The 13,083-nt window shown below is 42.8% G+C and overlaps 1 protein-coding gene across 6 annotated transcripts in view; it reads right to left on the reverse strand.

Annotated features, from left to right (window-relative positions):
- MCC (MCC regulator of Wnt signaling pathway) overlaps window positions 1-13,083 on the reverse strand; it is a 213,463-nt gene that overhangs the window by 23,509 nt on the left and 176,871 nt on the right. For all 6 annotated transcript variants that reach the window (XM_076361822.1, XM_076361821.1, XM_076361824.1 and 3 more), the window contains 3 exons: window positions 11,080-11,220; window positions 9,792-9,892; window positions 6,986-7,169 (listed from right to left, as the gene is read on the reverse strand). In XM_076361822.1, the coding sequence (XP_076217937.1) occupies window positions 6,986-7,169; window positions 9,792-9,892; window positions 11,080-11,220 (426 nt within the window). The remainder of the gene's footprint in view (window positions 1-6,985; window positions 7,170-9,791; window positions 9,893-11,079; window positions 11,221-13,083) is intronic.

Here is a 13,083-nt window from a genome sequence, read left to right on the forward strand (position 1 = left end):
TTTCTATAACCTCACTCAAAGCTGCCTGCTGTCTCCTGAGGTCCTGTAATCAGCTGCCGGGTGAGGGATAAGTCATCCATTAACTGTGCTTGTCTGGAATGCTAGATGATCTCAGTTATCAGCAGGGGAATAAATCACTTTCTGTATCAAATTGCACTGCTGCTCAACATTTTTGTAGGAAGAAAAAAAGCCCCACCCGCTACATGCTGTGAGAGTCAGGATGATGTCCTAATATGAAAAAGGGGAAGCCTATCAAGATAGGCTTGATCTTTCTCATTTCTTTTGGTTCTACTTCAGCTAAAGCTACATTGATTTTTAAGTGCCTCAAATAATTGCCAATCTTCCCACAAATTCCAAGCACAGCCTTGGAGGAGATGGAGAATTGGCAGGTCTACAAAGATTTCTTAAAATCCTTCCCTCTCATGAAATACTGCATTACAGCTCTTTACTATAGTTCTCTGTCAATTTCCCATTATTCCTCCCTTTTCTTAGTGATAATAGCTGCCATATTTACCACAAGTGTAAACTGGTCTTTGCTTTTGTTTTCATTCATTTCCATCTGCAGCAAAGCTAAAAACACCTCGTACCTCCACTACATAGAAACCCTCTCAGGCTGAAACAAATTTTTGTTCATACTTAGTTCTTCATTACAGAACCTCAAAACACTTAATAAATCTTGCTTTACTGAGTCTAAAGATACCTCTCTGAAGTAGATACTGATACAAAAATCATGGGGATAGACAATGTGAGAAATACTTAATTCTGTACTGAAGTCATGTTGCAAGTTTTCCTCAACACCCAAAGACAGCAAATGCACAGCTTTTCTGGATTAAATGTAAAACAGCTGTTGTTGGAGGAAGGACAGCTTTTAAAGCCTACACAGGCTTCAAATCTTGGGACACAAAGAGCTCATCTCAGTTTTCGCTTGCAAAGGAAAGAAAACTTAGCTCTCCTGCTGGGAATGAAACCTGAGCAAAAATGCTTAAAGTCTATTGTTATGTTGTGTTGGACCTTGTATCCACTGGATGTCCACAGATTTTGGCCCTTAAAGATCCATGGCTATGCACGTATATTTTAGGGGAGAGCAGTCCAAACCGAGGAGGACAGTCTGGGTTGTTGCCAGTGATACTCAGGCTGCTTTTACTTCAGTCCTGGCTGCCTGCCTGCCTGTCTGTCTGCAGCTGAGTTGGCTCCTCTGGTGAATTGCTAGCAAGCTGCTCTTCTTCTTGGTTTCCACCCCCACCCCCCCTTTTTTTTTTTTAAGAAGGTGAGGGGAGCTTAGCGAGGAAGCTGTCTCAGCCAGCACACAAAGGGACAAGAACCTTCCCTCTCCCGCCCATTTAGCAGCAAGCCCCCACTCAGAAGACTGGAAGCAGTATGGGCTGCAGAAAGCCAGGGTACAAAGACACTTTGGACTGTTGCAAAAATGAGGCTGCATTATGAGGGACAGAAACAACACTGCAGTGTTTCTGAATTCCCACAGCACAGCTCTGCCAGGGTGTGTTCCCCCAAAAGCCCCACCATACAGCTCTCTGCAGTCATAATGCTAGTCCATTGCTGCTCTATTTAAAGGCCTACAGCTGGTGAGCATATGATCCTGAATTTCAGATATTGCTCTCCCTTCTAACAGCAATCAGGACAAAGGAAAACAGACCGACAGAATGCATATGTAGTATAATGCATCCATCCAAAAAACACACAAAACTGTTGCAAAAGATGTGCAGTTTCTCATTTCTCAAGCATGTAGGTAAAGATAGAGAAAGGATCACAATTTCATCACACCTGGAGGGAATACAGCATCAATCTGCTCATTATAATTGCTGTTGTATTCAGAACAAGCAAAGAGAAGTGTTTTTCCCACTCGCTTCATCCCTCAAGTCTTTTACAATGATGTCATGCCTGGACAATGTCAAATTAATTTTCATATACAGCCTGTGGAAAATACACAGGTTGGTATAGTATAACGTGCAGTTTTACTTGCTGGCATGCATGTGTGTGTTCGCATGCACATGTGTGTGTGTCAAATGCAGTGGAAGGATATAAATGAGGCTTCCAACAGTGCCTCTGTGTGAGTAACTTCTGTACACTACAAAATTTTGTCCATGAAACCCTGTATAAGCTTCAGTTCATGTGTTAAAAATCAGGTCAATAAATAAATCTGCAATTCAGCAGCGGTGCGGATAATACAAAAGTTTATAGAACTAAAATAATGCTGTCAGAACTGAATCCACAAAATTTGCTTCAATGTCTGCATGCAACCTTACACTTTAAAGCATGCATTTGATACACAGTATACACGGGCCAACCATCTTCTAGGTGAACGTTGTGGCTTGAGATCTGAAACAGCACAATGCCAAAAGATAGTAACGTCCTGAGAAACTGAAAAATACTCCAACCAGCCAAAAGACAAACATTGGCTAAAATCAGAACCTTTGGTGTAACTACCCTGCTTCCTTCTGAGACTAGTTCAGTCCAGCAATGAAGTGTTATATAGATAACATTAAGATATCTGTTGGGATATTTCTGAATAACTTATTTGCACACTTCAGCCTAGATAATCATGTCTGTCAGCTACTTATCTGAAATCTGAGGTGATTCTGATGAGAAATATAGTCCTACAGTTGGCTGAGTTCAGATATTTTGTGACACTGCATAATACTGCAAGTAATTCCCTTTGCATATAAGAGACCAGATCTTTCCCCCATGAATTCAGGTGTAAGGTTGGGCTTACTAGCACTGCAGGGAATAAAATCCACCGTTTTCTGTCAGTGTTACAAATGGAGTCCTTCTCTTTTGTTTCCTTCTTTTTAAGGTGCAATCAGTCAAACCTTGTTGGCAATATATGTTCTATAGTTAGCTTCTGTCCATTAAAATAATTATGACTTCCAACTACACTGCAGACATTTCTATTTTAAAAAAATGAATTGGCAACATTATTGTGCTGCTGTCAGCCAAATGAGTTGAGATGCTTGCTATTATTTTTATTCACTTCACCAGTAACAACCTCTGTGATGCTCCTTCATCGCATTTCATTTCTTTTCATTTCAGTTGCTCCCTCTTACAGTCTTTAACCACTTGTCACTAGTGGCTCACCAAGCATTTATTCTCAGTAATATGGTCAGCAATTTGACATTCAGAATCTCATTTGAAATGCCAAAGCTAAAGATGGGTCAACAATTCCATTATAAGTCCCTATTCAACAGGATTTCGAACAACAGGGAGAACTACTCATTTGTCACAAGTCTCAGCAAAGGAGAGTTTTCATCATCCCACTACCTCTTTACTCAGTTGGTTTCAAAGGGAAAAGGTAGCAATACATATCTGCAACTAAAAGCCTGCAACACTAAAACAGCTATAGCAAAAGTCTTGCAGATTCGGAGTATGTTTGAACCACGTAATGTAAAAATGTTTTCATTTCAGTGCAGTGGTCCCCAAATGGTGATTCACACAGCACTCACTAGTGATGTGGGCTTGTTCTACTCCCCAGTTTTACAGACTGCCAAGTTCTTTAAGACAAATCAAAAACATTAAGCCTGCAGGAACAGCTAGAAATCTGCAGTCTGCTTTCCTATCTCTGCTTGGATTGCTATTGTAATGGAAAAGGAAAGGAAATGGAAACCATGAACATCAAAGAATCATAGAGGGCTGGAGGTCTGCGGCAATGGGACTTCTGTCTAGAGCAGCAGGAAGCCAAGTGACAAGGGAGCATGCATGAATGGGTTGAGAGCTGGCAATATAGGCAGGATATTCCTCATTCCAAAAATGAGGAATAGGGTCCCTGGAGAGAAACAAAAAGGATCCAGAATGATAGGGGGAGGAAAAGTTAAAGACAAGATCTTCAATTTTTTAAACCTGAGATGGAACATCTACTGATATAAATATAGAAAAATGTGTGCCTTTTGAACCAATACAGATTTTCCATCTACGGGCTGACACAGCGTCATGTGTCTGTAAGCTGAAGGGGGGATGCCTCTATTTTGAGACAGGGTCCACAGGAAGGAGAAATCTGAAAACACCTCTACCACATATCACTTGAACACAACAGAAGGAAAGAAGAGAAGATTTGTATTTCATGGAGAAGTTAAAGTTTTAGAAATATTTTCACTGATACGTATGTTTAACACAAAGACAAATTACATTGGGCATGGGGGGGGAGAGAGGGACGACAATGTATAAGTGATGATCAGATCAGGATGTCCATATGACAAGTTCCTGACTTGCCGTGTGCCTTTTGGGTGAGCGAGAGAAGCCTTTCTCTCTCATGTTCCACATATATCAAAGCAGATAATAATGGTTACCTTATTCAGTACAATATCTTGCTCCACACCAGAAAAAATTATCCTACAATGATAACGACTCAAGCTAAAACATCTCTCTTGCACACAGAAGCATTTACATTTGTACTTTTACATTTCATGACACAGTTTATACTGATGAAATTTGAAATCCTATGCCATTTTAACCATACTCCGCTGAAACTTTATCTACGCAGTCAACATGTTATGTGCAGACATACACACATTGCCATCTGACCACCAAAAGTTCACGGTAAACAATGAGCATGAGAGATTATTTTCCTCCCCAAACACACATACCTCCCTCCCTTATCCTCCCCCTCAAAAAAGCAAAAATGATGTTCAAAGCAGCAAGGACTGTAGTGACTATATTCCTACCAAACACTATCAGTGAAAGGCTAGGAGAACAAACACTAAACCAGGAACACCTCCCACCCCCCCGCCAATTTCCCCCCCCATCAATACTGGAAACTATCTAAGTTGTTTTCAAGAAAAAAAAATTACGCCTTGACTACATACCAGGTATCTCACAAGGAAGAAAAACACTGAGGTAGTTAGAAACAACTGAAAAAGACCCTTTCAAACAATAGGATGGAAAACAAGCTCAGCCTAGGTAGAGGTGTTGCTATGTGTGGCCACTTACAACGTGCTCACAGGCAGGTGTAGATTTGGCATAAGCGCATGCAGACTGAGGCAAGTCAAGTATTTGAAACAGCTTTGTATAACTTCTTTCCAAGGCCAGTAAATACTTTTGGTACAATGAGTGATCAATGTGTTACTAGCGCAGATGCTGCCACATTAATTTCTGAATAAAGATACAGCTTTCTTGGACCGAAAGTGCAACATAAAAATTCTTTGAACAAAACGTTAAAATTTACCTCACATTTGGACCCTGTTCCCTCAGGTTACCTTTTTGCTCACTTTTTAGCTATTCCATGCTAGTCACATGGCAGGAAATAAGATCCTTTGAAGGACGCATCAGCAAGAAGAGGGAATGATATAGTACTAAAATAAACTTCTAAAAGTGTCAAAAAATGACAGCATTTGAATAAAGAACTGGCTCAAAAACTGAATTAAAATGAAGTTTTAGAGTGAATCTGAGAAACCAAAATAACTTTTAAAAAGAAAAATATTCATCTATATTTATCCAGCATGCTTGCCAAATTCGTATCCATACACAAGCACACATATTCACTGCACAGAGTACAATTACACTGCAAGCAGGCAATGACTCAAAATGAAGTTGCTAGCAGATGTATTTGAATTGGAACACTTCTGCAATAATAGCTCATTTAAGTTTCATTATTTTATAGGTCTTCAGAAAAACTGCAATATCCAGCCTTTCCTGGAAGAATCCACTCCGTCTGTCATCATGTTCATTTGCCACTCCACACGCGAAAGAATAGCACGGGAAAGAAGAATTTGGAGGGGGGCAAAGGAGAATGAGAACGGAGAGGAAATGGTTTAAAACAAAATGGCTGGATTTGCAACATTTAGAAAACAATTCTTGAGCACTCCAAAACACTGATGGAAGCATACTTCTGATCTCAGGTTCTCCATACGTCTGTGCTGTCTGCATACAATAGATATGAATAAGAAGTACGTGATTTGAGTTCTAGTAAAACAGCAAGAAAGTCACTGATGTAAAACAAACATAATGGTTTTGCCCTTTATGAGGAAGATCAAAGTTCAGAGTCACCCATTTGCAACAAATTTATACAAAACCCTTCTTGGCTGGTGTTGCTCAAAGTCTAAAGACAATTAGACCACTGAGGCATGGTGACTTATAAATCAAAGTAAAGAAGCCAGTAGACTGAGGTGAGGGAGGTAGTTCATAGAATTATAGAATGGTTTCGGTTGGAAGGGACCTCAAAGATCATGCAGTTCCAACCCCCCTGCCATGGGCAGGGACACCTTTCACTACGTCAGGTTGCTGAAAGCCCCATCCAACCTGGCCTTGAACACGTCCAGGGATGGGGCATCCACAGCTTCTCTGGGCAACCTGTTCCAGCGCCTCACCACCCTCATCGTAAAAAAAGTCTTCCTTATGTCCAATCTAAACTTACCCTCTTTCAATTTAAAACCATTGCCCCCCTGTCCTATCACTACAGGCCCTGGTAAAATGTCTCTCTCCATCTTTCTTATAAGCCCTTATAAGTATTGAAAGGCCACAATAAGGTCTCCCTGGAGCCTTCTCTTCTCCAGGCTGAACAACCCCAACTCTCTCAGCCTGTCTTCATAGGATAGGTGTTCCAGCCCTCTGATCATCTTCATCGCCCTCCACTGGACTCTCTCCAACAGGTCCATGTCCTTCTTATGTTGGGGGCCCCAGAGCTGGACGCAGTACTTGAGGTGGGGTCTCACAAGAGCAGAGCACAGGTGGAGAATCACCTCCCTCGACCTGCTGGCCACGCTTCTTTTGATGCAGCCCGGGGTATGGTTGGCTTTCTGGGCTGCAAGTGCACATTGCCAGGTCATGTTGAGTCTCCCCATCAACTAACACCCCCAGGCCAGGTCCTTCTCCTCAGGGCTGCTCTCAATCCATTCTCCGCCCAGCCTGTATTTGTGCTTGGGATTGCCCTGACCCATGTACAGGACCTTTGCACTTAGTTCAGTAAATACAGTACAACATAACTTTTGGTCTGAAATCAAACACTTGGGCATTAGAGGAGCAGATGAGTTGCAGTTACCTTGTGTGACTGTTGGATGACAGGCTTTCCCAGGGTTGCACGCTACAGCCAGTGATTGCATAGGCTCCCCCGCAGCTCCCATCTAGTTTCATCAGCAAGGCTTTTGCTGCGTTCTCAGCTGTCTTCCTGCAGTCATGAGCTCTCTTAAGCATCTGGGTGATGTTTTCATCACCTGTCTGGTCCCCTAGTTTTCAAGCAAACAATCTGTTTCAGAGCTTTGAGGAGGGTGATAGAAATTAAGGCAAGAGTAGAGATGCTTCTACACACTCTCAGTTTATACCAAGACGATGACAATAAATTACCAATCTGTGGTGTAAAAGCAACTTCGCTTCTGTGTGAGCATCAGTGGTAACTGGGCTACTGGCCCGAATGCACCTCCCTGCCAGCCACAAACTCTAGGTACTTGTTGCTCTGGGTACATGTCTTAAGTGATGTTTTATCTTAGCTAGCTTGTCTGTTTGTAAGGGCATCCTAAGTGCATTAAGGTTAGGTTAGGATGCTCAAATTAATAATACACTGCAAAAGCCTCAGCCTAAATTACAACTCTTACACCAATCAGTCCAGTACTGTTTCACAGTGCGGTCATTTCCAGTGCTGCTTCTCACAAGCATCTTTATCTCAAGCCTAATGGTTTGCCAGAAACACCTTCTTACAGGTTACCTTTCCAGCTGCAAGAATTGCCTTACTGCTTAGAAGCAGCCTTTCAGAGTTTACAGTCATGCATACTAAACCAAAAGAAAACTAGCACTGGTGTTTATTCATTTGCTGTAATTTCTAGTGGTTATGCAGCATCTATGCAGCTGGTAAGCCATCCCTTCAGCAGAGGCAGGACAGAAACCACCACTGTTGCGATTCTTACAGTCCTCTAACTACAGTTGGAGTAAAGTCATTAAAGTGAGACACATTAGCAGCTACACTGAAAGTCTGAACAAAGCTACAATATATTCATACTTTACCAAATACAATGCAAAGATGTCAGAGAGCATTAAAAAAAACCCAGTTTGCTCTATGTCAGATTTTCATTTCACCCTTATTCGAGTCAAAGGCCAATTACCCATACCTCACACTTGCTAAGTGTAGTGCATGCACTAGAAATAACATTAATGTGGAAGAAAGGAAGGGAGAATGTTCTGTTAAGAGCAGCTGGATATGCTCAGCTCTAAGTGATGCAGAAGCAACTCCCATGAATTTTCCACTCACAGATGTTGATATAAAACTTGACTTATCTTCAAACCAAAAATCTGCTATTTTATCTAGGTGTTTTAATCAAATTTCACGGTGAAGTAAAGGCACATAAACCAAACACAACTTCCTCCAAGCTGTGTTATGTAATGGTAAATTGGCACTATTTCTATCACAGGGCTGTAACTGATAATACCATAATTAAGAGCTGTAGACAGACACCTATATAAGAACTAAACCACACTCTCTTTCATAAAATGCATGTGAGATGAAACCCTACTCAAACACAAAGTATTTCTCCCTTCTAAGATTTCTTTCTGCCACCTACGTGAATAGAAAGCCCAAGACTAAATTCACTTTTGCTGGCCACTGATCTCTGCCAGCAGGGAAAGCTCCCTAGCACACCGCAGAAAGGAATGACCAGAGTCTGGAAGAAAGGTGGATGAAAATCTCAGACATCCACTCTAATGTTTAGTGTATGGCACACCCTGTACAGGCCAAGACAGGTACACAAGGGCCTGCTTCTAGCACTGGAAAAGATACAAAATAAGGGGCATGGTTAGCAGCACACTGACTGTGGGCTGAGTGCATCTAGTCATCTGAAATAAGAAGCTGACCATGCCAGTCCTGTGGCTCTAAAGCCAGATGGTCACTCTGTCTCTAAAAGCCTTCCGTTTACATTTCAGTGATTCCTGAGAAGCTAGCGCTGTAATACTATCTCAACCAGGCAGTTACCGCGCCTCAGCACAGCACGAAGAGCTATTCTTTTCTCTCTGAAGGTTTTCCTTCTTTCTACTGGAAGACTACTACAGCTACCTTCTCCTATCAGTAAAAGGAACTGGGCTATAAAACCCAGATTAACGTTCATTGTGTAAACACCCCTTTCTATCAGCAAAGTGGAGCCAGCAGCAACATCAAGCTCCAAAAACTTCTGAACTGTGCCTATGATAGTATCTCATTCCACTACTTAGCGAGCAGCATTTTAAAAAACACCACCTAACCACAAGATTAACTATCCACAAAACAAGAAAACCCCAAAACATATAGGCTAATATCCCCAACAACACAGTAAAAATGTAAGATAGAATGTTTTAAAATTTCAGAGCAAAGGTAAAATGTGGGGTGAAAAACTAGAGCCATTTTTTTGGGGTTTTTTGGTAACTACTCAATGCTACCTTTGTATTGTCTTAATCCCAGTTTTTCATAGACAATACTCAACTTCTATGGGGATCAATGTTGCTGGTTCAAATGAAATCTGTACTTGCAATTACCACAGCTGTATGGCCCTAAGCCACATACGCTCATGAGTATTGTTTAACAATTCCACTCCGTACAGTTGCATGCCTGTAGCAGCCTCACCACTGCCAGAATAGGCATCCCCTTGTGATAGTAATACACAGGTTAATTTAAATTGCTGGTGAATTTTATGATTTAATTCCAGTCTCTCTTTTTCTTTTCCCCTATTTTTTGGGTGTGTAAAATGATTTCATTAGTTAAAAACAAGAAAAGACTGGAGAGCATTCTTAAGTGATGGGTCATGAGATGATTCACCATTACAACTAACTCTAATGTTAACTGACATGCAAAAAAAAAAATTAAATAAAGTGATTCATTGACATCTTACCAACAGAACCAACACCTGCAGCTCTGAACTGCCCAAGAATGAGACTCTGCTCACTTTCTGCCAATGCCAACAGCAGCTCATATGCTTCTATGCACTGTTCACTGAAAGAGAAAACAAACCACAGAAAACAAAAATCACACAAAATATATCTGCAATTTAGAGGGTAAGAATACCTGCAACAGCAACAAAAAAAAAAAAGACATAGCTGATGAACTGCATGATTCCCTACTCCTTGTCTAGCAGCAGGGATATTAAATGACATAACACACAGCTTCTATCACAAGCATTCAACAGTCTCCCCTTCCTTATGATGGTCCCAGGTTGGCCTCAAGTTAAAACAGAAGAGAATGACCTGACGTGAAGTGAGCTCCAGAAGCATGTTTGAAACAGTCAACAATAGGAATGGTGGTTGACATGATCCCTTTGAGAACTTTTTTCACGCCTTCTTATTATACAAAATACAGTATTCTATACTCCGCTATATAACTATACTATACAAAGTAGAGTAAGAAGAAAAGAAAAATACTTGTTGGTCTGTCCTGGCTAAGATTTTCCTCCTTACAACCCAACAGCTTCTAAATACAGTTGTGAGTCACTCATTCCTGTTGCACTCTAATGTTTTTGAAAATATACACATTAATATACCTATTTGCAATTCACATTCCCTTGTAATTTGCTCAAGGCTGATAGTAACAGAATACATTCTTCAAAAGGCACACAATTTGTCTGAAGACCAGAACTGCCTGCTCCAAATTAGTTGCAGTTGAAGTTAAACGACACCATCTTTTTACATACAGTTTCAAGCAAATTTAGATACTTGTAACCAAATACCAAGCAATTAATCCACAATTCCAACTGATGTAATATAAAGACACTCTGAATTATGTGAAGTACACTACTACTCTTTGGTCCACTGGTCTTGTGGAACGTGCCAGCCTAATACAGAGAATCTGTATCTTAAGACTGGATACAGCAGAGGCAGTTCAAGCCTACACACAACCCCTAATTCAAATGTTAATTCAGTATTTAAAAATTAAAAGATAGATCTGTATATTTCTATTAGATCAAGTTCACTACTGCTGGTGAACTAGAGTTGAAATACACTTGTATCAATAACTTCAGTTCTGTAGTTTAAGAGTTTTAAGTTTAAGTCGTTCAACCAAAGGGGCATTTTTTCAGGGAGGAAACAAAAAGAAACAGTACTACTATGGCACACCAACAATTTCACGCTCAAGTCTCCCCCGCTTCCCCTTTTTCTGGCTGAGACACCCTCTGCATAGGTACATACCTGTACTGCAATGCAAGCCTGAGGGCTGTGGCATTGGACTCGTACTTCCCAACAAGCATGCTCATCCTCTCGGCATTGCTTTTGCACTCTTCCAGTGTTATTGTCAGCAAGTCATTCTGGGATTTCAAGTGCTCAATACGGCTGTAGGAAAGGAAGTAATTTGCAACCTTCAAGCTTAGCTTGCAGACACTGCCCTGAAAACTCTGGAACAATCATAATTTAGAACAACAAATACCATTTGGTCTACACAAGGTTTTTAATGAAGATGGCAAAATCTATCAGTTCTGTGTCCCATATCAAGAGTCAAGAGGATAGTAATTTCTCGGGGAGCTTTTGCTGGGACTCAGGAAAAAAAGGAGAGTTTACCACTTGTGGAAGAAGGGGCAGGCGACTCAAGAAGAGTACAGGGATCTCGTTAGGTCGTGCAGAGAGGAAATGAGAAAGGCAAAAGCCCAGCTAGAACGCAATCTGGCGTTAAAGACAACAAAAAATGTTTTTACAAATATATTAATGACAAGAAGAGAGCCAAGGAGAATCTCCATCCTTTATTGAATGTGGGGGGGAACATTGCCACTGAGGATGAGGAAAAGGCTGAGGTACTCAATGCCTTCTTTGCCTCAGTCTTTAACAGGCAGACCAGTTATCCTCAGGGTACTCAGCCCCCTGAGCTGGAAGACAGGGATGGCGAGGAGGATGTACCCCCCGTAATCCAAGAGGAAGCAGTCAATGACCTGCTACGCCAGCTGGACACTCACAAGTCTATGGGGCCGGATGGGATCCACCCGAGAGTGCTGAGGGAGCTGGCAGAGGAGCTCGCCAAGCCGCTCTCCATCATTTATCAGCAGTCCTGGTTAACGGGGGAGGTCCCAGATGACTGGAGGCTTGCCAATGTGATGCCCATCTACAGGAAGGGCCGGAAGGAGGATCCAGGGAACTACAGGCCTGTCAGCCTGACCTCGGTGCCGGGGAAGATTATGGAGCGGTTCATCTTGAGGGCGCTCACAAGGCATGTGCGGGACAACCAGGGGATCAGGCCCAGCCAGCACGGGTTCATGAGAGGCAGGTCCTGCTTGACCAACCTGATCTCCTTCTATGACCAGGTGACCCGCCTAGTGGAGGAGGGAAAGGCTGTGGATGTGGTCTACCTGGACTTCAGTAAGGCCTTTGACACTGTCTCCCACAGCATTCTCCTAGAGAAGCTGGCGGCTCACGGCTTAGACAGGTGTACTCTGCGCTGGGTCAAAAACTGGCTGGACAGCCGGGCCCAGAGAGTTGTGGTGAATGGAGTGAAATCCAGTTGGCGGCCGGTCACGAGCGGTGTTCCCCAGGGCTCAGTTTTGGGGCCGGTCTTGTTCAATATCTTTATCAGTGATCTGGATGAGGGGATCGAGTGCACCCTCAGTAAGTTTGCAGACGACACCAAGCTGGGCGGGAGTGTTGATCTGCTCGAGGGTAGGAAGGCTCTGCAGAGGGACCTGGACAGGCTGGATCGATGGGCCCAGGCCAACTGCATGAGATTCAACAAGGCCAAGTGCCGGGTCCTGCACTTCGGCCACAACAACCCCATGCAGCGCTACAGGCTTGGGGAAGAGTGGCTGGAAAGCTGCCTGTCGGAAAAGGACCTGGGGGTGTTGGTCGACAGCCGGCTGAACATGAGCCGGCAGTGTGCCCAGGCGGCCAAGAAGGCCACTGGCATCCTGGCCTGTATCAGAACTAGTGTGGCCAGCAGGAGCGGGGAAGTGATTGTGCCCCTGTACTCGGCACTGGTGAGGCCGCACCTCGAATACTGTGTTCAGTTTTGGGCCCCTCACTACAAGAAGGACGTTGAGGTGTTGGAGCATGTCCAGAGAAGGGCAACGAGGCTGGTGAGAGGTCTGGAGCACAAGTCTTATGAGGAGCGGCTGAGGGAACTGGGGTTGTTTAGCCTGGAGAAAAGGAGGCTGAAGGGAGACCTCATTGCTCTCTACAACTCCCTGAAAGGAGGTTGTAGCGAGGTGGGTGTTG

The sequence above is a fragment of the Aptenodytes patagonicus genome, chromosome Z (assembly GCF_965638725.1).
Source record: "Aptenodytes patagonicus chromosome Z, bAptPat1.pri.cur, whole genome shotgun sequence".
Classification (NCBI taxonomy): Eukaryota; Metazoa; Chordata; class Aves; order Sphenisciformes; family Spheniscidae; genus Aptenodytes; species Aptenodytes patagonicus.